The sequence below is a fragment of the Macaca nemestrina genome, chromosome 2, assembly GCF_043159975.1.
Source record: "Macaca nemestrina isolate mMacNem1 chromosome 2, mMacNem.hap1, whole genome shotgun sequence".
NCBI classification, from domain to species: Eukaryota; Metazoa; Chordata; class Mammalia; order Primates; family Cercopithecidae; genus Macaca; species Macaca nemestrina.
The window spans coordinates 171,789,961-171,816,403 of NC_092126.1; the positions used below are offsets into that span (position 1 = coordinate 171,789,961).

Sequence of the window (26,443 nt, forward strand, 5' to 3'; positions counted from 1 at the left end):
CCAAATAAAAATTATGATTACTCAGAAGTCTCTCTAAACCTATTGTGGTTTGGTAGCTTTCCAATTAAAAAATAAATAAAATAAAAATTGAATAAATGGCCAGGACTGGTGGCTCACACCTATAATCCCAGCACTTTGGGAGGCCAAGGTGGGGGATCATGTGAGGCCAGGAGTTACAGACTAGCCTAGGCAACATGGTGAAACACCATCTCTACAGAAAATACAAAATTAGCTGGGCATGGTGGCTCATGCCTGTAGTCCCAGCTACTCAGGAGGCCAAGGCAGGAGGACCACTTGAGCTGGGGGGGCGGAGGTTGCACTGAACTGTGACCACACCACTGCACTCCAGCTTGGGTGACAGAGGGAGACCCTGCTTAAAAAAAATTGAATAAATATTCAGTGCTATTCACCTGTGTCAACATTTCCCTCAAATCCACTTGCCTCTACTACTATTTCTGGCTATATGCCTATTTTATTTGTACTTTAAAAACAGACATAAATATAAAGTAAGTATATATTTAATTACTAACATATGCTAAAGTCAGGTTTATTTATTTTTATTTTCTTCCTTTTTGAGACAGGGTCTGGCACTGTCACCTAGGCTAGAGTGCAATAATGTGATCATGGTTCACTGTAGCCTCAATCTCCTGGGCTCAAGTGATCCTCCCACCTTGGCCTCCCAAAGTGCTGGCATTTACAGGAATGAGCTACCATGCCCAGCCTATTTTGATTTTCATTTACATTAAACACATTCTGAAGTAATATAACTTGATTTAATTAATCCTATTAACTTTTTGGCCAATGACGTTTTTCTGACTTGTTTTTTCCACCTCTGCGTTTTGTTAGGCAGATGCAAGTAAATCTCTGACCACAATTACCATTTATCTAGGATCCTCTATATTTTAGACCTTTTCCTGATGATTTTTTGCACTGTTTTTCTACTTAAAATAAACCAGCAGATGGGTGGGCTATGAAATGTTTTACTTTTAAAAAATATTAAGGTTGGAGGTGAACTATTCTTAAAAGACAAAAATATATCATTTTAAAGAAAATGCCCATTATGAATGACTCCAACACATCCAAGGAGAAAAAAGTGTATTTCTCCCTATTGACTGAAAAAAACTGGCCATAAGTCAAAGAAATTCATGTGATCAGTATTATCATAATTTCCATACAGCATCTATGAAAAACATGCCAGATGTTTCTCTTACATAGACAGTGTTCCAGAAGGAAGTCTGCACAGTGCCTGAGCCCATTCTGTTAAAGAGATTATGCTACTGCTCTATACCATTAAAGAAAACACAACAGTGGCGGGGCGTGGTGGCTCAAGCCTATAATCCCAGCACTTTGGGAGGCCGAGACGGGCGGATCACGAGGTCAGGAGATCAAGACCATCCTGGCTAACATGGTGAAACCCCGTCTCTACTAAAAAATACAAAAACTAGCCAGGCGAGGTGGTGGACGCCTGTAGTCCCAGCTACTCGGGAGGCTGAGGCAGGAGAATGGCGTGAACCCGGGAGGCGGAGCTTGCAGTGAGCTGAGATCTGGCCACTGCACCCCAGCCTGGGTGACAGAGTGAGATTCTGTCTCAAAAAAAAAAAAAAAAAAAGAAAAAGAAAAAAAGAAAATGCAACAAAATTTAATCATACTGTCATCTCTTCACATTTTCACTTTAGCTTGATCAAGTTCCAATAGATCTTGTTTGCTTCTTCTGAAAGACTACAGCCTATAAGACACAATTCATTAAAATACTTTAGTTCAATCAAGGCCGGGCGCGGTGGCTCAAGCCTGTAATCCCAGCACTTTGGGAGGCCGAGACGGGCGGATCACTAGATCAGGAGATCGAGACCATCCTGGCTAACAAGGCAAAACCCCGTCTCTACTAAAAACACAAAAAATTAGCCGGGCGAGGTGGCGGCGCCTGTGGTCCCAGCTACTCGGGAGGCTGAGGCAGGAGAATGGCGGGAACCCGGGAGGCGGAGCTTGCAGTGAGCTGAGATCTGGCCACTGCACTCCAGCCTGGGTGACAGAGCGAGACTCCGTCTCAAAAAAAAAAAAAAAAAAAAAAAAATATTACTGCTCAGGGGAAGTGGGGGAGAGCATCGGGAAAAATATCTAAATGCATGCCAGCCTTAATACCTAGGTGATGGGTTGATAGGTGCAGCAAACCACCATGGCATATGTTTACCTATGTAATAATCCTGCACATTATACATATGTATCCAAGAACTTAAAATAAATGTAAAAATATATGAATAAATATTACTGCTCCCTGACAACACACCTAGTCACCCAAGAGCTCTGATAAAAATGCACAAGGAAATAAATGTTGTTTTCATGCCTGATAACACAATATCCATTCTACATCCCATGGAGTAATTTTGGCATTCAAATCTTTTTATTTTAAACATACACTCTACTCTGTAAGACTATAGTTGCCATAGGTAGTGATTCCTCTGACAGACATGAGCAAAGCTAATCAAAAAACCATCTGGAAAGAATTCACCGTTTTAGATGCCATTTTCAGAAGAGGAGGTATTGGTATTTTTATCAACATGAACAAGAGTTTGGCAGAAGTTGATTCCAGTCCTTATGGAAGACTTTGAGGGGTTTCAGACTTAAGTGGAAGAAGTAACTGCAGATGTGGTAGATACAGCAAGAGAACTATAATTAAACTTAGAACCTGAAGATGTGAATGAATTGCTGAAATCTCGTGATAAAACTTGAACTGATGAGGAATTGCTCTTATGGGTGAGCCAAGAAAATGGTTTCTTGAGATGGAATCTACTCCTGGTAAAGGTGCTGTTAACATTTTTGAAATGACAACAAAGGATTTAGAATATTATATGAGCTTACTTGATAAAGCAGTGGCAGGGTTTGAGAGGACTGATTCCAATTCTGAAAAAAGTTATACTGTGAGTAAGGCACAACCAAATAGCATTGCATGTTGCAGATAAATCTTTTGTGAAAGGAAGAGTTGAATCGATGTGGCAAACTTCATTGCTATCTTATTTTTAAAAATCGCCGGCTGGGCGCGGTGGCTCACACCTGTATTCCCAACACTTCGGGAGGCTGAAGTGGGTGGGTCACTTGAGGTCAGGAGTTTGAGACCAGCCTGGCCAACATGGTGAAACTGCATCTCTACTAAAATTATAAAAAATTAGCTGGATGTGGTGGCGGGTGCCTGTAGTCCCAGCTACTAGGGAGGCTAAGGCAAGAGAACCACTTGAAGTCAGGAGGCAGAGGTGCAGCAGTCAGCCAACATCGGGTCACTGCACTCCAGACTGGGAGACAAAGTGAGATTCACCAAAAAAAAAAAAAGAAAAAGAAAAAGAAAAAAAGAAATTGCCACAGCCACTGCAACCTTCAACAATCGCCAGCTTGTTCAGTCAGCAGTCATCAACATCAAGGCAAAACGCTCCACCAGCAAAAAGATTACAACTCACTGATGGCTCGGATAATTGTTAGTATTTTTTTAAGCAATAAAGTATTTTTAAATTAAGGTATGTACATTTTTATACATAATGCTGTTACATACTTCATAGATTACAGTATAGTGTAAACATAACTTTAATATGCACTGGGAAACCAAAAAATTTGCATCGCTTGCTTTATGATGATGTTTGCCTTATTGCGGTGGTCTGGAACCAAACCCACAATATCTCAGAGGTATGCATGAATATTTTCCTTTCTCCCAAGACAACTTGTAAATTGAAATCTCTGCCTAAGATGATTTAGGCCTTGGTCTTCGTGATCTGATGGAAAAGATGACCTTTCATAGCTTTAGCTTTGTTATTCTATAATCAGAATGAAAGAATAATCACCATACGAGAAATTTGTTCCTTTTAATTCTACTCAGCATTTCCTTAAAATTCTGTCTTTCCTCAAAATCCAAATTACAATCCCAGAGCTGGGATATGGTCTTAGCAATCTGGAATAAGAAATATCAATTTATGCAAACCAAAAATTTTCAACCTGCAGTCATTAGACTTCACCAGAGCAAAGCTTTTGGCTATTTGCAACTTTAGGAAACTAATCTCATTGACTTGGCTTCAGGGAAGATGAATTAGACATACTTTTCCCTGTTTCTCCCACTAAGTATAACTCAGAACCCTGTACGTTATATGGAGGGAAAAACAGAAGAAGACTCTGAAAGGTGGAAAGAAGGCAGACTGGGAACCCAAGGAAACACACAGAAGTGTGTCTCTGGGATTTTTCTTTGCCTCAAGTATGCTAGTCTTAAACCTGATGAACCAGTGACTGCAACAACCAGCCCAATTTCCACAGAACTCTGCTGAGTGAAAAAAGCCAAACCCACAGGTTACATGCTATATGGTTATATTCTGAAATGATAAAATTATAGAAATGGAAAAGAAATCAGTGGTTATCAGGGGTTAAGGAGAAGGGAAGCTGGTGCGGCTATAAAAGGCCAACATGAGAGACCACTGTGGTGTTAGAACTGTTCTGTATCTTCACTGTATCAATGTCAGTATCCTAGCTCTGATATTGTCCTATAGTTTGGCAAGATGTTACCATTGGAGGAAACTGGGTAAAGGATACACGGGATTCCTCTGAATTATGTTTTATGATTGCATGTGAATCTCCAATTATTCAATATAAAGAGATTATTTTGTTTAAGTGACTTCTAATAAACATCTTCTTAACTGGCACATTGAGATGGCTGAAACAAAAGAAAAAGTGCTGGATGTGTTACCCTTGTAATGCTTGTTTTGGATTTTTTTTTTTTTTTTTGAAAAATCAATCTCCAACTTTAAAAATATTCTCTACAGCAAATATTCCCATAACCTTTTCTCAAGCTGGGGAAGAGAAATTCACATTATAAGAACTAGCCAATGCAGCCTGGACGCGGTGGCTCACGCCTGTAATCCTAGCACTTTGGGCGGCCAAGGCGGGCAGATCACCGGAGGTCAGGAGTTCCAGACTAGCCTGGCCAATATGGTGAAACCCCATCTCTACTGAAAATACAAAAATTAGCCAGGCATGGTGGTGGGCACCTGTAATCCCAGCTACTTGGGAGGTTGAGGCAGTAGAATTGTTTAAACCCAGGAGGCGGAGGTTGCAGTGAGCTGAGATCGCGCCACTGTACTCTAGCCTAGGCAACAGAGGGAGACTCCATCTCAGGAAAAAAAAAAAAAAGAAAGAATTAGCCAGCACAATCACTAAACCTATTAGCTGATGATAAATTTTTAAAATGGTAGCTCAATAAATGGTCAGCTTTTAAATTTAGATATACTAGGCCAGGCATGGTGGCTCACACCTGTAATCCCAATACTTTCAGAGGCTGACGGGAGCAAATAACTTGAGGCCAGGAGTTCGAGAACAGCCTGGCCAACATGGCAAAACCCTGTGTCTACTAAAAATACAAAAATTACTCGGGCATGGTGGCACGCACCTGTAATCCCAACGACTCAGCAGGCTGAGCCGAGATCCTGCCACTGCACTCCAGCCTGGACAACACTCTGCTCAAAAAAAGAATAATAAATAAATATAAAGTAATCTGACAACAAATATGGGGACCACTTTTACTAGAAACAATCAATAGTCCTCTTTCACTTCATGTATCTCCAAACACACACACACACATATATATACACATATATATATACACACACACACATATATGTATGTTTTTTTTTTTTTGACAGAATTTCACTCTTTTGCCCAGGTTGGAGTGCAATGGCTCAATCTTGGCTCACTGTAACCTTCACCTCACGGGTTCAAGCGATTCTCCTGCCTCAGCCTCCGAAGTAGCTGGCATTACAGGCATGTGCCACCATGCCCAGCTAATTTTGTATTTTTTTAGTAGAGATGAGGTTTCACCATGCTGGTCAGGGTGGTCTCAAACTCCTGACCGCAGGTGATCCACCTGCCTCGGCCTTCCAAAGTGCTGGGATTACAGGCGTAAGCCACCATGCCTGGCCTCCACTCCTATATATTTGTTGGTCTTGATATATTTTCAGTTTTCATTTAGTCTGTATTTTTTTCTACAAATTTTATTTATGAGCTTTATTTCTTATTTAGAAACAAGTGTTCATATATTTATGATTTTAAAAAAGAATGAGACTTCTTCTATAACTGACATAGGGGCATAAAGGGCCTCTTTTTAGTCCAAGTTGCTTTTTATATTTCAGCATTTAGCCTGAGCAAGCTCAACTATGTGAAGAGTAGGAACATACATCTCTCAAATTCTAAGAATAATTTTTTAATGCATGGCACCATCAAGAGGCAATAGCTTGTACTGCCACTGTAAGAACAGAGGATTTGCTCTCAAGAATAGACTACTGCAAAAATTCAGCTTAAGGCTTAGAATGAATCTGAAGATTAAATCAACTTATGTACCTGCCAGTGGCCATTCTAGCTCAGAGTATAGGAAGAAAGCCATTGTTTCTCAAGATCCTTTCAAAAGTCTTGAGTCACTAAGTTTATTGGGTTGGTAAACAAACCTCTCACCCCGTTTGCAATTTAGCTGGCTTCTTCCAGCTAGTGCAGCCATTTTTTTTTTAATAACTTAAAATTATACTCAGGATGTAGCAAACGGAAGGGCCACATCAGGAAGGAGATTCAAGTCAGACTGGAGGACGAAACAGTTTTCAGTACTTAAACTTGTCTTCACATTTCAAAGACATTCATCTAAAATAAAAAAAAAAAGATTAACGCTATGACTAAACAACAATAAGCATGCTCTTAACATTGTCCATTCTGCTATCCAAACAAAAAATACTGTCAAACTTATAATATGGCTCAACATAGCCAAAAAGGTCTGAATGCCCAACTTGTTTTGGGGGGTCAGGAGTCACCAGGAAATAGAGACAGCAAGAAGCAAATAGAGAAGCAAAAATCTACATGTGGAGTCACTTTGACCTGACCACGCTCACTAGTCTTGGGTTCCTAAATAATTTTTCCTGATTACAACATTAAATAATACCAACCCGTTTATTTTCTGGCCTTTAAAATAGGGTCTGCATCTGACCACCTTTCAGAGATTAGAGAACATATAAATTTATTTTATAAAATACCAAAAGTCCTTAAACAAATATGCTCAATTAGTCTTTTACTTAATTTTAGAAACATTAGATCTATGATCTGCTCAATGGTACACAAGCAAGACTCTCGGACCTGTAGCCTTGGTTTTTGTATGACCTTGGAGAGCAACAATTCTTACAAAGAATGCTAGAAAATTTTCAAAGTAAAGAAAAATAACTCTTTCATCTTTTTATTTTTAATTGAAATTTGGAAAAGAATTTCTCCTTTCTGGAAGTAAAAAAGAATGTATTTATACTGAAATATCTTCATTTTTTGCATAGAGCTTCACTGTTACCTAGAACTAAATGCATATCATCTGGGAACCAGGGATGCAACCTACAGTCACAGATTAAGGAAACCCAGAATGGACGTCAAGAATGGATATCAAAAACATTCAATTACTCTTTTTAAAAACATGTAAAGAATGCTTCCTATGCTCTAGTCATCTGGCTAGGAGGTGCATCTATAGTGGTGAGCAAGATAGGTAGGGTCCCAGCCTCTTACTGATTAAAATTATTTAGTTATAAAGTGCTTTCATAGGAGCTATAAGGACAAAACACCTCCAATGGTAGGAATTGCTGACCCAGACATTTCACCTATTCACATAACTACCACAGAAACATTAATATGTGCCTTAAAAGAAAGCCAACCTTATTTTCAAGGAATCCATATGCAATGTAAAAAATTCATATGTATGTAAAAAATCAGAAAACCTTACTCCATGATGCTTCATGAGAGCTGGCATCACATTACACCACGTTTGAGAAATAAGTATCAACGTGGCCCTGCAGAGTTCTAAATGGCGACAATGCTATTTATCAAGGTAGTAGACGACCACTACCAGCCAGAAAGAAAATATTGGATGGCTACAATGCAATTCGTGGGAATCCACTGGTTCTCCACAAAAGAACACAGGTGCTTTTGGCAACGTAACCAAATGAATACTCTTAAAAGCATCAGGGTTTGCTTTCATTTTTTTATTTTCCCCTTTTCTTCTTAAAATGACTTTCACTGCCTTGGACCATAAAAAGCTCTAGACAGCTATCACTACCTCTGGACTACTTGGAGGAGGGCAGGTGTCAAACAGGATGAATACAAGAATACCCTACTTTATAATGATTTTTCTAACCTCTAAAACAGCAGTCCCCCAAATTTTTGGCAACAGGATTGGTCTCATGGAAGACAATTTTTCCAGGGACATGGGGGAGGGATGGTTTTGGGATGATTCAAGCACATTACACTTATTGGGCACTTTATTTCTATTATTATTACAGTGTAATGTGTAATGCAGTAATTATATAACTCATCATAATATAGAATCAGTGGGAGCCCTGAGCTTGTTTACCTGCAACTAGTCGGCCCCATCTAGGGGTGATGGGAGACAGTGACAGATCATCAGGCATTAGACTCTCATAAGGAGCGCACAACCTAGATCCCTCACATGTTCAGTTCACAACAGTGTTCACGCTCTTTTGAAAATCAAATGCCACCACTGATCTAACAGGAGTTGGAGCTCAGGCAGTAACGTGAGTGATGGGGAGTGGCTGGAAACACTAATGAACCTTTGCTGGCTTACCACTTACCTCCTGCTGTGCAGCCCCATTCCTAACAGGCCACAAACCGCTACTGGTCTAAGGCCCATGGCCCGGGGGATGGGGACCCCTGATCTAGAACATCTAACTTGTCAAAGAATCAGCATCCCAGCCCTCTAGCAACACCTTATCCATTAATGTCCTCTACTTGAAACATAGCTCAGAGGAAGTTAAAATGACCCACCAACCAGTCCAAATGGATGTCACAAGGTCTATGAACTGAAATGCACACACTTCATGTACTGGGGACCTCCTTGAGACCTCACTTGTACTTAGTCACTCTTAGTTCAGAACACTTCAAATCAAGACTTGATAACGGGTTTCTAAGATCATAAAAAACGAAATGGCTGGCAAAAATGACCAAAGCATGAATTGGTAGCTGAGAGCAAAAACAAAAAAGAAAGAAAAATTATTTTTTTAAAAAAGGAACAAACTAAACATCTCAAATAGCACAGCAGCTGGAAGTTATTTAATACAGACTCAAAGTAGATTGTTTACCTCATTAATAGGTCCTCGGAGGTGCATAATTATAGTTCAATCTTTAGTACTCAATGAAACTACCTTGCGTTTTCAAATAAAGATTGAACACATTAAAAAAAAATCCAGGTGGAACACTAGTATAATCACAGCTGAGCTAAAAATATTACAGATATTATGCTTAGTGAACCAGCTTTACCCCACCTGGTTTCTTCATTAATGAGTTAAAGAAATCTTTGGCATCTATTCGTTCTTCATTTATATAAGAGTTGCATTTACTTTTTGAAAATTATGCTTTGACAATTTGGAGGTCCTAATAAAATGCACAAGTGACTCACTCTATCCAGTCAATTAAATTGCACTGCCCATGAAGTATATCTCATGGGCTGGATGCCTAGACATATCTTTTCTTGGCTTCTGAGGTAAATCACAAATGGCAGTAGAACATCAGCTTCACTGACTCACTATTCTCTGCAGTTTTTGTTTTACTGAATCTGTGCTACAGTTTTTGTTTCTAATCCTTGGCCTGGGATTCTGGTTTGCATACAACTGATAGTTATCTCCACTGGTGGCAACCATGACTAGGAATCTGGTTTCACGATCTGACCACGTGGAGAGTTGTCAGGTAGAACTGGAATCCAGCCTTGGTCAGGTGAGAGATGACAGATTATTTGTTTGTTGTTGTTGTTTATAATTTGTTTGTTTTTCTATTTGTGTACTCAGATCAGGAATATATTTAGTGCCTGATGGAAAAGCAGTCTTTTGAGATCTGTGTTCCAGTGAGATTTTGTGTTCCAGTGTTCACTTTTGATCTGTAATTGGAGCTGTAGGACTTATGCCATAAACCTTTCATCTGTCTCTCTACCTGGGGGCGGGGGGAGGGGGAAATACTCTGTGTAGGTGAAATATTTTTCTATCTCCCAAGGATAATAATAAATTAAATAGAGGAGGCCTACTGTTCTGATTGGTTTACAGAGACTAACAAGTAGTTAGAGAAATCTAACATTCCCAGAATTTCAAGAATTTATTTTCTTGAAGTAAATTTTGTGAAATTCTAATGCTTTAAAGGTGCTTTTTTAAATAATGGGGTCTCACTCTGCCACCCGGGCTGGAGTTCAGTGGCATGAACATGGCTGGCTCACTGCAGCCTCAATCTCCTGAGCTTAATCAATACTCCCACCTCAGCCTCCCAAGTAGCTGGGACTACAGGTGTGCACCACCACACCCAGCTAATTTTTGTTTTTTTTGTAGAGACAGGGTTTTGCCATGTTGCCTGGGCTGGTCTCAAATTCCTGGGCTCAAGTGATCCTCCCACCTTGGCCTCCCAAAGTACTGGGATTACAAGTATAAGCCACCTCACCCAGTCTAACTGTGCTCTCTTAAAAAAAAAAAAAAGACCTGATTTGATAATTTGGTTTTAAAAACACCTTTAGGGACACATGTTCTCAGAATCTCCTGGGGCTGTGTCATGGGCAAATATAACTTTTAAGAAAGAAAATACATTTTAAAAACAACAACAACAAAACAGCTATACATCTTTTCCTTGTTTCATCAATGTATAGTATAATACAAGTATAATCTCACTTTTTAAAAAAAACTTGAATGTTTTATGATGAAGAGATTAGTTTACCTGAACTTTTAAACTGCCTTTTATTAGTTTGCCAAAAACATAAGCTAAGATTACTTCCATAATATTAAGAAAAATATAAACTTTTTGCTCACCTAAACTGAATTATAACTGTGACCAACCTTTTCACATTTTCCGTAATTATGTCCTGTGATGTGTTAGCTTGAACATAATTTCTAATACCTTTAAGTATTTTTGATGTGTGTCTGGTTGTTCCAGAATGTGGAAGAGCACAATGAAGAGCAGAAGTTGATGGAAACAGAAAATTGCAGATCTGCAAAAGGGGAGTTAGATTTAACTTGGTTTATAATGCTTGCAAATAAAAAGGCTATAAAGAAGTAACAAAATTTTAAGAATTTGGCAAAGTTTGCATGATTTTGATGCAATTATTCATAAAGTATGTTTAATGTAATGCATTAAAAATGTAATATATGACAAGCACCCTGTGAATGTAAAACTAAAATGCAGTTATTGCTATTGAAATGACAGACTGAACTTGGAGAAATCAGTCTATGCTTGTAAAAGGCAGTAAAAGGTTATTCCACATAATCTGCCCAAAGAACAGAGATTAGTATCTTACAAGAGTTTTCCTGAGCTTTGCGCTGATTGGAACGTATTCTTGCATATTTAAAATAACAAAAAGAGTTTTCTTCATTTTTGAACGATTTGAGGCTTCTTGCTCATCATAAAATAATCCATTGCCATTTGATTAAACAGCCAAACCACAAACATTCACTACTCTCAGGTATACACCATTCTTTATGACTCAAGTGACAAAACCTCTCATTTTGCCTTCAAGATCAGGCAGACCCTAAATACAGAAGAAAAAAAAAAATTCCAAGATATCTATTTCTGAACCACTTTTACGTTTTCCCAGAGAACCTCTGGGCAATCACAAAGAATTGTTTTTTAATTTTACAAAAAGAAAGAGGCTAGAAATAATTAGGTTTGCTCACTGCGCCCCTAAAAATTTCTCAAATCAAATGAGGAAGTCGCCTGCCCTTAAGATAATTTTATACAGGTAAAATATGATTTTTAATATTATAGGTAATGTTCAAAGATTGGGTACTTTACAGAAAGGCCCTGAATATATGCCAGTGCCCTCACTCTCTGTAATATGTTCTTAAAAAACTGATTTAAAGGATTTTAACTCTTCTTCATGCTGATATTGTTTGTTAAATTAACCACAGCCACTTAACTCTTACATTCACCAAGTATTCTCTACTTTCCCCATGAGCTTGCCTACAAAATACAATATCTCGTTAACAAAGAAAAGACAGTTTTAGAACCTTGTGGACAGAACTTTACCAGGTATTCTTAACTCTTAATATTTCAAAGAATTGCATAGAGAAAATTAGACAGTACTAGGCACCCAAATCAGATTTTCAGGACTTTTTAGTCCAGAAATAGATGACTGCATGAAACCAAATTAAGAGCCCAAGAAACAGAGGAATAAGAATTACATAGAAGTGATTGAATTGATAATAAAAATTGAATTTCTAAAAGTGGATATGTGTTTTGGAATATTACTAGTATTATTTTTAATGTTCTATTTTTTAGGGGGAAAATGCTTTGGCATTCATACTGCTCTATCTCTAATCCTCTATTCAGCTAACTCTGATTTTGCAAACTAAATGAAATATTATTTTAATGGTAAATTGTTCTCACTGATCTCTGAGAATTCAGGAAGTAATCTGAGTCACTTTACTTTTTAATGGCAATATCATAATTTGCATAGGCTTGATAAGAATCTGTCATCCCTTTTACCACAATGTAGTCAAACAAATAGACTATGCAACCAAGATCAAGCCTAGAGTGTCAAATTTAAAAATAAACCTCATTTCAACAGATACGATAAGTCCACTATTAAAGAAAAAATATATATAACTTCGTATTTACAGCAATATCCACAAAGCTCTCCCAAGAAGTCAAAACTGTTTATGACTTAACGGGCCCAACCTTACAGGCAGTACAGAAGGTCACTTCCTGGATTGCCAAGAATCATACCAGATTTGGAAAATCTGGAGGAAAGAGAAATTCACCAACACTTAGAGATGCTGAACATGAAAGCTAGCAGAGATGAATTTCTTGAGTTTGGTTGCCTATCCTTGGAATAGAAGAGCAAATAGAAGCATTTAAGGAAGACGTCCAGAGTAATGGAAGCCATTAAAAATGCTCTCCCAGATTCCTTGTTAAGTTATCGGATAGAAGTTAATATTCTGGCTTTATAAATAACAGTTGCTTTGCATGGTATAGCATTATATTTGCTGTCCATAAACAAGACTTTTGTATGCTAATTAAAACATCTTCTGAATTTCTGTCAATAAAGCAAGCCCAAACACAATGCCATTTTGTGACCAAGAACAGTCTGCAGAGATTATTTATGATAATAAAGAGGAATGTCATACTGAGTACTGTATAACTGACCCACCTAAAGACTATCTAAATTCTCTAAGGTTATGCACATTTGTTTTCATTCACCATTGTCAGTTAGGATATTTGAAAACTCTGTAAGAACAGACATCAACTTATCAAAAACTATAAGTGATGCAAATGATTACTGCTCTAAAATGTCAAACATACTTCCTACTGGATGGATGCAAATGGTTTCCGTCCATTATAATCCAAAGGTTACAACAGGTGTGTCCAATCCTGGTACACACTGGAGAAGAAGAATTGTCTTGGGCCACACATAAAATACACTAACGATAGCTGATGAACTTAGGAAAAAAAAAAAAAAGGCAAAAAAAATCTCATCATGTTTTAAGAAAGTTTGAGTTTGTATGGGATGACATTCAAAGCCGTTGTGGGCCATGTGCGGCCCACAGGCCACAGGTTGGACAAGGCTGGGTTACAATTTTATTGTCCTATAGGGTATTAACCAGTTTTGTGATTCAAAAATCATATTCTAGAATATTTTAGCAACTAAAATACTTCTGATAATCCTATAGTGTTGTTGTAAATCAGCTTCACTATCCTGCAGCTTCTCTCGTTAAGGAAATCACGAATCAAAAATGAATCAAAGTAATCTCTGACAGGTATTCATTCTAAAAGAGAAAAACCTGTGCTTAAAAGAGAATGGGAAAAAGCAGTTGTCTGTTCTCATTCATTGGTGAGCCTCTCAAGGGATGTTTCCTCCTGTCTTCTTATTTTCAATAAGTATAAATTCATTTTAAATGGAAAAAGACAACTCAATAGATCTTGTATGTGTAGTTTGGAGTCACTGTACGTGCTAAGAATCAGAGCTAAAGATAGTAAGGTTGTGTATGAACAGTGTGGAGAAAAGCTGAGCACCACTGAGGCAACTCCAACTTTCTAGACAACTTGCTATAAAGACAAATTCACTACCTAATTCTTGGTGAGTCATGATTTCACTGACTACTTCTCTCATAACCATACACATGCAAATTTAATGATATAAATAATACAAGTCAGCATTTCCTCATAGTCTTAAAGAGAAGTTTGTTAAGACTCAGAAATTTCATAAAATTCGCAGCTCCTCTGTTATGTTTTTAAAGAATTTATACTTGTGAGAAGTCCGCAGAGCAACTAAATTAACATTAATTCCTGGAGGCCTTCAAGATAGCCAAACATGCCTATTAATAGTGATATGGGAAGAAGAAGCATATAGCAGAAGAGAAGAGAAAGACAGCAGCTGTGGCTGGTGAACATGAATATCCTATATTCCCACATATCCTGGAGTCCATCTCCAAGGCTGCCCTGTAGATGCTGGTTAATGAAACAGTGAGGTCAATCACTGTTAGATGATTACCAATCGCTCCATCTCCTGCTCCCTCAGTCTTTCCTCCCTCTGCCGCCGGTGATAATCCATCAGGTCATCACGTCCTGAAATGGAGCTAATGCTGCTTTTCCGTTCCCGAAGGACAGGCTGGGGGGTTCCTGAGGTCTGTCTGAGGCTTTCCAAATCAGCCTCATCAAATTCCACAGATCCACAAGAGAAGTTCCTCCTGGTCGCAAACACTCTGTCTGACTCTCCAGCAAGAAGTGAATGACTCGGGTTTGTCCCCACGTATGAAGCCCGATCAAAGTCATCAGAGGCGCAGGAAGAGGTGGAGGCCAGAAGCATCTTCCGAGCCACTCGAGGACTGGCAGGGACACTGAGGGTAGAACTTACATAAGGATTGCCTTCAGAAGCAGAGGTTTTATAGGGTAAAGCCCCTGAGCTCAAAGAAGAAAAATTAAGGTAATTGTCATTGTCTATTATGCTATGAGGTAGATCCTTTTCCCCAAGTTTTGTTCGTTTGGAATTGCCCAGAGAGTTTCTTGGAGGCAAGCTGAGAGGTGTCAGCTGGTTCTCTGTGGCTTTGTACAACCTGGGAAGTGATCGGCTGTAGGCTCCCATGTGACTCAGGCTGCTGCTGGAGTACTTCCTAGTTCTCAAATTGATGTTTTCAGATGCAAGCTCCTTGTGTCTAGTTAACTTGGGTTGAAGCGTCAGGCTGTCCTGAATGCTCATTTTCCTGGCTTGCTTTGGGCTTGAAGGCATGCTTGCAGCTCCCGATCTGCTGATAGGAGGGGGGCCAGCATCACTCAGGGAACTTCCATTCCACATGGCCAGGAGCGAGCCAGATGCCTTCCGACCTTCCAGCCCTCCGAGAAAGTAGACATTGTCGTGCGATTTATTCCTTGAGCTATACTTGGAATACGGAGGCTTCTCTGAGAGCCTCAAGGCCCTTTCACTGTCCCGGCCAGTATAATGATCAAAGTCTGCTCTTCCAAGTGGATATCCGCTGAGGGAGGATGTAGTGCTGAGTAAAGGAGTTGGAGGTTTCATAGCAATATTTTTGTCAGTTCCATCATAAGAGAACTGCTTGCTTCCCTGGATTTTGGCTAAGGAGGGGCTGCTTTTCACACTGGTTCCCAAAGGAGAAGGGCTTCTCTTTGCAGGCACAGGTTGTGAGAGGGTTAAATAGGAGCCAGAATAGTCTCCATTGGCTTTAAATCTCAGACTGGAAGAGTATTTCTTTGGGCTGAGGCTCTCCATCATGTTTTGGAAATTGTTCTCAACAGAATGCACCACAGCGTCTTCCTCTAAGCTACCATTTTCTAAATCTAGCTCCTTTTGTATGTAGCTATGCTCTTCCATAATCTTGCTGGAATCTGTAAAGAAATGAAGAGAAAATTTCGCATTAAAAAAGATTTTAAAAGAACAATCGCTTGTTAGGCCTACATCTGAACAAATAATCTTGCGGTCTGACCTAATGCAAATAAACACAAACTCAGTTTTACTAATAAACCTGTTAAAACCATACAGCAAATTAGAGGATAATAAAGATCACTGATCTGAGATATCTTATGTACAAAAGAAAAATAACTTAAAAGGACAGCAATGACATTTGAGTGAAACAAATCCCTAACCAAGTAAAGGCGCAGGATTAGGCTGGGACATAAAAAAGACAATTTCTCCTTAATGTTCTGGCCCTTCAAGGAACACCTGCTTCCCTAGTGACTAGCTAATGCCCAAAGGCATAATGCAATGGACTTTACTATAGATGTCTCTGCTAGAATCATTAACTGCTCAGAAATAAAGTCCTGAGGAAACAAAATTCACGTTTGGGCAGAAAAAGAAAAGTTTACGTTAGACACTGATGAATAACGTGAGAGTTAGAAGATGGTTCTTTAAACGAGGGCTCTGGGAGTTACCTTCTCAACAAAAAGACTTAAAGCTCCTTTAGTCATCAGAGGCAGGTAATAACAAAGAAAAGAGTATTCCACCAATTACTGACACGTGATCAGGATGGTATATTTAAAAACCTGAAACTGTTATATCCTTCAAATTTTCTAGTACCCCAAATGCACTAAGCTCATCCTATCAGGACCTACTCACTCTTCCAGGGAATAGATCAGGATTCTATGTTCCACGATTAAAATTTTTAAGAAAATATGTTTTCATCCCTGGTTTGAACAATGTTAACTTAAAGAACTAAAGTTTTAGCCTATGAAAATATCTTTTAATTACAAACTATTACTGCAAATGGGAAGGCTTATAATTCTACCTGTTAAAAAGTTTTTTCTTAGATTATCAGTAAAGTGAAAATACAATTTAAACATTGTCATTGAACTCATGAACCACTAAAACTGTCCTCCAACCCTTAGGCACATCAGACACTAATTATGACATCTCTGGTCTATATATAAACAGTATCACATATGGTTAGTAATGGTTTCATAATGTGGTTGTCTTTGTAACTAGGCCACAGGTTTAAGGAAGAGGTTATATCTAGTATTTTTATCTTCCACCCCTCTAGCTCTCGTTGCCCCAGAGGTGAGCAATTCAATGAATGTAAGCTTTCCATTTTAATCAAAGCCTTCCTCACTCCCTCTCAGCCATGGATTAAGGACCTTCACCCTGTTGCTCAGCTTCACACAGTTTCTGAGCAAATTCAGACAGCCTAGTAAAGAGCTCCTTCTTTATCCACAAGACCACGAAACAGTCTGGCTGCATAAATCCTGGTCATGGGCCAGGTACCCAACTGCCCATAAAGGTGCAGCCTTCCCCAACAAACTCTGCCTTGGGTTCCTTATCCTCTAACCCAAAGCCCTGCCCAGATAGATACAAACATAATTTATCTTTTTAAATGTACCTAAAAAAAAATGAAGTTTCTTCATTATATTTGGCTCCCAGCTGGCATCTAGTCCTGCCATCTAGCTCTGGGTAAGGCTTTCATTTCCTCTGGGACAGTGCCCTTTCTGCCTCGAAGACAAACACTCTTCTCAGCATGTGTCTACTGCTATCAATTCCGGTTTTAAAAGCAACACCAGCCTAGTTTGAGACCTATCTTACCATGCCCACTTAGAGGACTAAAACTGAGACTCCTCTATTCCGAAGTAACATCACCTCTCGTTGGCTTGCCATATTGAAATTCCAGCAAGCCTCGGCCAATTCTCTCAAGTTAAATATTTTGGAATTGAAAAAACAAGGAAATAGATGAATCTGAGGACATTACAGTGTTATTTATTAGAATGGGAAAATACCATAAATGCCAAATAATAGGGAAAAAATCAAATAAGCTATAATACATCATGAGAGCATATTATACAATCATTTAAAATCATATTTTGAAGTACATTTTATAGCACAAAAAGTACATTTATAAAATGTTAAGTTAGTTTTAAAAAACATATCAGGACACACACCCACACACATGGATTATACACACACAGGTATATTTCTGTATGTAATACAATGAGTGCCGTTTTCTTATACAGTTGACTCTTGAACAATACAGGCTTGAACTACATGGGTACACTTACACGCAACTTTTCAATAAATACACTGGAAAATTTTTTGGAGATTTGCAATAATTAGAAAAAACTCAAACTGCATAGCCTGGAAATACTGAAAAAACAAAAAAGAAAAGTGAGGTATGTGATGAGCATAAAATATTTGTGGCTACTAGTCTATTTCATCATTTACAACCATAAAAGATACACAAATGTCTTATGAAAAGTAACACAGACTACACATAATGCCATTCTCAGTAGAGAGAAATGTAAACAAACATAAAAATATGATATTATATCATGGTTGCATAAAATTCACTGTAGTACATACCATACTACAGTAATTGGACACCCCCTGTTGCTACTGCAGTGAACTCAAGTGTTGCAGGTATTCACTGAAAACGCCACGTGATGCTAATCACCTGTGCATGTGCAGTTCATCTCTCCAGTAAATTTAATATTGCAGTAATAAGTTATATCTCATGGTTCTCAAGTATTTTTAACACATTTATTTTAATACTAGAAACCCTGAATAACACCATGGGACACATACAAAATGCCACTAGTGATGCTGGAAGTGCACTCAGGAAGCAGAGACAAGTCATGATATTACAAGAAAAAGTTGAATTGTCTAATATGTACCAGAGATTGAGGCCTGCAGCTACAGTTGCCTGCCATTTCAAAATAAATGAATCCAGCATAAGGACCACTATTAAAATAAAGAAAAGGAAAATTGTGAAGTTGTCACTGCAAGCTATGCCAAAAGGTATGAAAATTTTATACTTTTTGTGAAATAACTTTGAGTCTCAGTGAAAGTGCACCTTTTAAGTGGGCACAGAATTCCTTTAAAAAAAGGCATGCCTATAGACTCTAATAATATTCAAGAAAAGGCAAAATCATTACATGACAATTTAAAGCAAAAGGAGGTAAGGAATCTAAAGCTGGAGAATTTAATGCCAGCAAAGGATGGTTTGATTATTTCAGAAACAGGTTTGGCCGAAAAAATATCAAGATAACAGTAAAAGCAGCTTCTGTCAACCAAGAGGCAGCAGATAAGTTCTTGGACACCATATAAATTCCCTGAGGAGAAAGGATATCTGGCTGAACAGGGTGGTTTCATTGTTTTTATTTATTTGCATATTTTTAAATCAACTCCTAAGCACTTAAATGAACAGGTTTTTAATGAAGAGAAAATTTGCCCAATCCTGAAAAAAATAAAAATGCCACAAAGGACATTTACTAGTAAGGAAGAGAAGCGAGCACCAGGATTTAAGGCAGCAAGGACAGACTTACTCTACCATTTTGTGCATACGCAGTCATAGTTATGACCAGAACTGTCCTCTATAAAGCTGCTAACCCTGAGCCTTCAAAGGAAAATATAAATACTAGTCTGTTAGCTGTACCACAAGCTAAAAGACTTCTCACTGGACAATGAGAACTCTTTTCCCGGATTGGTTCCATTGACGCTTTGTCCCTGGAGTCAGGAAGTACTTTGCCAGTAAGGGACTGCTTTTAAAGTTCTTTTGACATTAGACAATGCCTCTGGCCACTCAGAACTCCATTAGTTCAACACCAAAGGCATGAAAGTGGTCTACTTGCCTCCAAACACATCTCTAATTCTGCCTTTAGATCGGGGGTCCTAAGGACCTTTCAGGCTCATTACGGTACCCTATGGAAAGCACTGTCAATGCTATGGTAGAGAACCCCGATAGAGAGAAAAACATAAAAGCCTGGAAGTATTACCCTGTTGACAATACCATCATTGTTACAGAAAAGGCCATGAAAGCCATGGAGCCCAAAATAATACATATCTGTTGGAGAAAACTGTGTCCAGATGTTGTATATGACTTCACAAAATTTACAACAGAGACAGCCAAGAAAATCACCAAAAAGACTGTGGATATGGCCAAAAAAAAAAAAAAAAAAAAAAAAGGCAGTGGGTGAAGGGTTTCAAGATACGGGTCTTGAAGAAATTCAAGTGCTAATACACCACACAAGAGGAATTAACAGAGGACAACTTAATAGAGAAAAGTGCTTCTAAACCACTGTCAGATGATGAAGAAGATGTAGAACAAGCAGTACCAGCAAACAAACTGACATCACACAATCTGGCAAAAGGGTTCCGATTATTCAAGACTGCTTTTGCCTTCTTTTACAACATGGACCCTTCTATGATACAGGCACTGAACTACAGCAAACGGATGAAGAAGGATTGGTCCTATAAAAAAAATTTTTAGAGAAATAAAAAAAGTAAAAAGTTTACTTTTTGTAAAGTTACACTTTACAAAAGGGCGTAAAGTCACACTAAGTGTGCCCGCCTCTCCCGCCTCCCCTTCTACCTCCTCCACTTCTGCCTCTGCCACCCCAGAGACATCAAGACCAGCTCCTCCTCTTCCTCCTCCTCAGCCTACTCAACATGAAGACGAAGAGGATGAAGACCTTCATGATGATCCACTTCCACTTAATAAATGGTAAATATAAGACTATACTTTCAGGTATCATTTCTATAGTTCATTACTAGAGAAGTTTCTCTGAACATGTAGAGTACCAACTTCTATGCAAAAAAACTAGAAAATCAAGAAGAAATGGATAAATTCCTGGACACATACACTCTCCCAAGACTAAACCAAGAAGAAATCGAACCCTGAATAGACCAATAACCAGTTCTGAAATTGAGGCAGCAATTAGTAGCCTACCAACCAAAAAAAGCCCAGGACCACAGCTGAATGCTACCAGAGGTACAAAGAGGAGCTGGTACCATTCCTTCTGAAACTATTCCAAACAATAGAAGAAGAGGAAATGCTCCCTAATTCATTTGATGAGGACAGCATCATCCTGATACCAAAACCTGGCAGAGACACAACAAAAAAGGAAAATTTCAGGCCAATATCCCTAATGAATATCAATGTGAAAATCTTCAATAAAATACTGGCAAACCGAATCCAGCAGCATATCAAAAAGCTTATCCACCACGATCAAGTCAGCTTCATCCCTGGGATGCAAGGCTGGTTCAACATATGCAAATCAATAAACATAATCCATCACATAAACAGAACCAACAACAAAAACCACATGATTATCTCAATAGATGCAGAAAAGGCCTTCAACAAAATTCAATAGCCCTTCATGATAAAAACTCAATAAAATAGGCACTGATGGAACGTATCTCAAAATAATAAGAGCTATTTATGACAAACTCACAGCCAACACCATACTAAATGGGCAAAAACTGGAAGCATTCCCTTTGAAAACCAGCACAAGACAACGATGCCTTCTCTCACCCTCCTATTCAACATAGTATTGGAAGTTCTGGCCAGAGCAATCAGGCAACAGACAGAAATAAAGGGTATTCAATCAGGAAAAGAGAAGTCAAATTGTCTTTGTTTGCAGATGACATGATTGTATATTTAGAAAACCCCATCGTATCAGCCCAAAATCTCCTTAAGCTGATAAGCAAGTTTAGCAAAGTCTCAGGATACAGAATCAATGTGCAAAAATCACAGGCATTCCTATACACCAATAACAGACAAACAGAGAGCCAAATCATGAGTGAACACCCATTCACAATTGCTACAAAGAGAATAAAATACCTAGGAATACAACTTACAAGGGATGTGAAGAACCTCTTCAAGAACTACAAACCACTGCTCAAAGAAATAAGAGAGGACACAAAGAAATGGAAAAACATTCCATGCTAATGGATAGGAATAATCAATATCATGAAAATGGCCATACTGCCCAAAGTAATTTATAGATTCAATGCTATCTCCATCAAGATATCATTGACTTTCTCCACAGAATTGGAAAAAACTACTTTAAATTTCATATGGAACCAAAAAAGAGCCTGCAAAGCCAAGACAATCCTAAGCAAAAAGGACAAAGCTGGAGACATCATGCTACCTGACTTTAAACTATACTACAAGGCTACAGTAACCAAAACAGCATGGTACTAGCGTCAAAACAGATAGACCAATGGAACAGAACAGAGACCTCAGAAATAACGCCACCCATCTACAACCATCTGATCTTTGACAAATCTGACAAAAACAAGCAATGGGGAAAGGATTCCCTATTTAATAAATGGTGTTGGGAAAACTGGCTAGCCCTACACAGAAAGTTGAAACTGGATCCCTTCCTTACACCTCATACAAAAATTCACTCAAGATGGATTAAAGACTTAAACGTAAGACCTAAAACTATAAAAACCCTTGAAGAAAATCTAGGCAATACCATTCAGGACATAGGCATGATCAAAGACTTCATGACTAAAACACACTAAAAGCAATAGCAACAAAAGTCAAAATTGACAAATGGCATCTGATTAAATTAAAGAGCTTCTGCACAGCAAAAGAAACTATCATCAGAGTGAATGGGCAACCTACAGAATGGGAGACAATTTGTGCAATCTATCCATCTCACAAAGAGCTAATATCCAGAATATACAAAGAACTTAAACAAATTTACAAGAAAAAAACAACCCTATCAGAAAGTGGACAAAGGATACGAACAGACACTTCTCAAAAGAACACATTCATGCAGCCAACAAACATATGAAAAAAAGCTCATTATCACTGGCCATTAGAGAAATGCAAATCAAAACAACAATGAGATACCATCTCACACCAGTTAGAAAGGCAATCATTAAAAAGTCAGGAAACAACAGATGTTGGAGAGGATGTGGAGAAATGGAAACACTTTTACTCTGTTGGTGGGAATGGAAATTAGTTCAACCATTGTGGAAGACAGTGTGGTGATTCCTCAGGGATCTAGAACTAGAAATACCATTTGACCCAGCAATCCCATTACTGGATATATACTCAAGGATTACAAATCATTCTACTATAAAGACACATGCAAACATATGTTTATTGCAGCACTGTTCACAATAACAAAGACTTGGAACCAACTCAAATGCCCATCAATGATAGACTGGATAAAGAAAATGTGGCACATATACACATGGAATACTATGCAGCCTTAAAACAGGATGAGTTCATGTCCTTTGCAGGGACATGGATGAAGCTGGAAACCATCATTCTCAGCAAACTAACACAAGAACAGAAAACCAAACACTGCATGTTCTCATTCATAAGTGGGAGCTGATCAATGAGAACACGTGGACATGGACAGGGGAACACCACACACCAGGGCCTCCCAAGGGGTGGGGGGCTACAGGCAGGATAGCATTAGGAGAAATGCTTAATGTAGATGATGGGTTGATAGTTGCAGCAAACCACCATGGCACGTGTATACCTATGTAACAAACCTGCACCTTCTGCACATGTATCCCAGAACTTAAAGTATAATAAAAACAAAGTTCTCAAGGTTTCTCCATGTTTTAGCATTTTAGAAAATACATTTTCTCTCCCTTGTGAACATCTTAATAACCTTTTCTCTAAATTACTTTATTATAAGAATATAGTCTATCATACATATAAAATATGTGTTATTTTGTATTAAAATATGTGTTAATTGGCTTTGTTATTAGTAAGGCTTCTGGTCAATGGTAAACTAACAGTAGTTAAGTTCTGGAGGAGTAAAAAGTTATATGCAGATTTTCAATTTAGCAGGCTGTCAGTGTTCTTAACCGCCGAGTTGCTCAAGAGTCAACTGTACATACACCCAACCATACACACAGGTAGGGATCAAGCCAAAATCCTGGGAATCAACATTGGTCTCCTCTGTCACTAGCACCCCCTTCCTCATTTTATCCATCAATAAATCCTACCAACACTGTCCTTAAAACATATTCTGAATCTGATCATTTCTTAGCATTTCCACAGTGGCCTCTCTAGTACAAGCCAGTATCTTCTCTTGCCTCCTCAATATGCCTATTCTTCCACAACAATAATAACAATAACAATGGACTGGAAGACACCACACCAAAAAAATCAGTAGTGATTTTATTTGGATGGTAGTTTTACCAATGACTTTTAACTTACCTCTCTCATACTAGTTCATATTTTCTACATTTTATATACTTGGATTGTTTTGACAAGCAGGAAAAAGAACTCACCATAAAATACTAAATATGTAGCAACACTTCATTTTAAAGCTGATTAAACATTTTCTTTTTTTCTTTTTTATTTTTTTGAGACAGTTTCGCTCTGTTGCCCAGGCTGGAGTGCAATGGTGAGACCTCGACTCACTGCATCCTCCGCCTCCCAGGTTCAAGCGATTCTCCTGCCTCAGCCTCCCCAGTAGCCATTACAGGTGTGTGCCACCATGCCTGGCTAATTTTTGTATTTTTAGTAGAAACAGGGTTTCACCATGTTGGCCAAGCTGGTCTCTAACTCCTGACCTCAAGTGATCCGTCTGCCTCGGCCTCCCAAAGTGCTGAGATTATAGGTGTGAGCCACTGTGGCCAATTAAACATTTTAAGTTGATTTTTCCTTAGCTCTTGCCCAATTTTCAAGCCAGATACTAACTTTTCCAAAAAAGGTTAAAGAACTTCTTCGCCAGGCGCGGTGCCTCACGCCTACAATCCCAGCACTCTGGGAGGCCCAGGCAGGCAGATCACCTAACGTCAGGAGTTCGAGACCAGTATGACCAACATGGAGAAACCCCATTTCTACTAAAAATACAAAAAAATTAGCCAGACGTGGTGGTGCATGCCTGTAATCCCAGCTACTCGGGAGGCTGAGGCAGGAGAATCACCTGAATCCGGGAGGCGGAAGTCGTGGTGAGCTGAGATTGTTCCATTGCACTCCAGCCTGGGCAACAAGCAAAACTCCGCCTCAAAAAAAAAAAAAGTCTTGATCAGACTAATTAATATATAAATACTGAAGACTGCAACATTTTTTCCAACTCTTCTAAATGACTCTGGCAAAAACATTAATCACACGTATTTATCTGTTCCACTCTATGCATCTGAAAAACTAAAAAATCAAACACTTCCCTGATAGGAATACAGCTAACAGAATTGTTATTAAAAAGTCTCTAGATGTTTGCTGAATAATAGCTAAGATAATATTAACATTGTTTTTTAGAATGTAGCTACATTACTTCCATATTTGAGTAGTTCTGTTTATTGTACAGGGAAAAAAAATTTAAACCTCAAAGGGTAGTTTTAGGCACTTCATTCATTAAATTCATGCCTACTGTTTATCAGACATTCACTTAGCAGGCATTAGTGTTACCCACTAATATTCCAGTTCTTCTTCTTTCAGGAACATAGCGAGGTTGCTCTTCCTCGTCTCTGTGAGGTTAGGTGTGGCTACATCCCTTGCTTTGATCAATGAAATATGAGAGAAAGTAATGTGCCAGTTCCAAGCTGAAGCATCATGAGTCAGAGCATGGTTCACCATTTCCCACTCCCCTGCTAAGACAACTAGCCTCCATTCAGGCTTGCGGAGGCTTTGTTAGCCCACACTGCTGAATGAGGACAACATGGAACGAGGTCCTTGTCAACCTAAGATTGTCTGCGGCCACTGAGATTTGGGGCTTCTTTGTTACTATGAGGATGCTAATCTTCATTAAGTGCCTAGTGTAAATCAGGTCCTGAGCTAGGCATTGGGAGACATATGGTAAGAGATATCATCTCCTGCCTTTACATAGCTTAGAGTCCAAAGGGAAAAACATACTTATGAACAAATAATTGCTATGCATTCCTTAATGGAGAGAATTGGTGGACAGGAAAAGGAACATGCAGTGGGGCGAATACAGGGAGAGCGGTAGTTTTGAGGAGGTTACAGTATAAAGAAATGGCAAAGAAGCCCACTGAAGGAAAGGGAATCTGACAGGTATTATTCAATAGTAGCATAAAGCCACTTGCACACCTAAAATTCTGGGAGTTAAAGGATGTAAACAAACTTCCAAGCCCCTATTAGGTCAGACCACTGGTACATCCAACAAACATTCTATCTCTGATAGAATTAAAGCAAAATCCATATAGGAAAAATCATTAGTTTCTATAACACCGTTTTTTAAAATCCAGGACTGTAAGTCTCCTGGGATGAACTATATTTAATAATTGTGTATTTCTTACTCATGGTTATCTAAATCCTTTTCCATCCCCACCACCATGTAAGATATGCCCTCCTGGGTCCAAGCAGCATGCCTCCTCTAAAAGTGATTTAACTTGGACAGTAATCCTGCCAGTGTTTAGGTGTGGCTACAAAAAAATCTCTGAGAGGTTAGAATAGGCAAGAATTAATGCCAGTTAGTAAGAAAGACTTTGCTTTGAAAGAAATACATACAAAATGGGAAACAGAACTAAGTTAAGAGTATTCCCACAATATGCAGACACAGCAACCCAGAAAGCAAGCCAGGGCAGATGTCACTAAGCAGAATAAAAAGCTAAGCACTTATACCCAAACTGCATTTTAAATATTTACTCCAACGTAAAGAATTGAAGGGTTTAATACCTCTTGTCAAAATGAATACTCAAAGGTTTGGCTTTTGACTCAGCAGTATAAGATACTGATGTTACTTTTTAGATGATAAAATACAGTAATAT

General features: G+C 38.6%; 1 protein-coding gene and 1 pseudogene across 16 annotated transcripts in view; one reads left to right on the forward strand and one right to left on the reverse strand.

Moving 5' to 3' along the window:
- LOC105470413 (pleckstrin homology like domain family B member 2) overlaps positions 1–26,443 on the reverse strand; it is a 234,215-nt gene that overhangs the window by 75,018 nt on the left and 132,754 nt on the right. For all 16 annotated transcript variants that reach the window (XM_071092441.1, XM_071092438.1, XM_011722396.3 and 13 more), the window contains one exon: positions 14,513–15,861. In XM_071092441.1, the coding sequence (XP_070948542.1) occupies positions 14,513–15,847 (1,335 nt within the window). In that variant the 5' untranslated portion in view covers positions 15,848–15,861. The remainder of the gene's footprint in view (positions 1–14,512; positions 15,862–26,443) is intronic.
- LOC112424713 (small nucleolar RNA U3) lies at positions 20,465–20,575 on the forward strand (annotated as a pseudogene).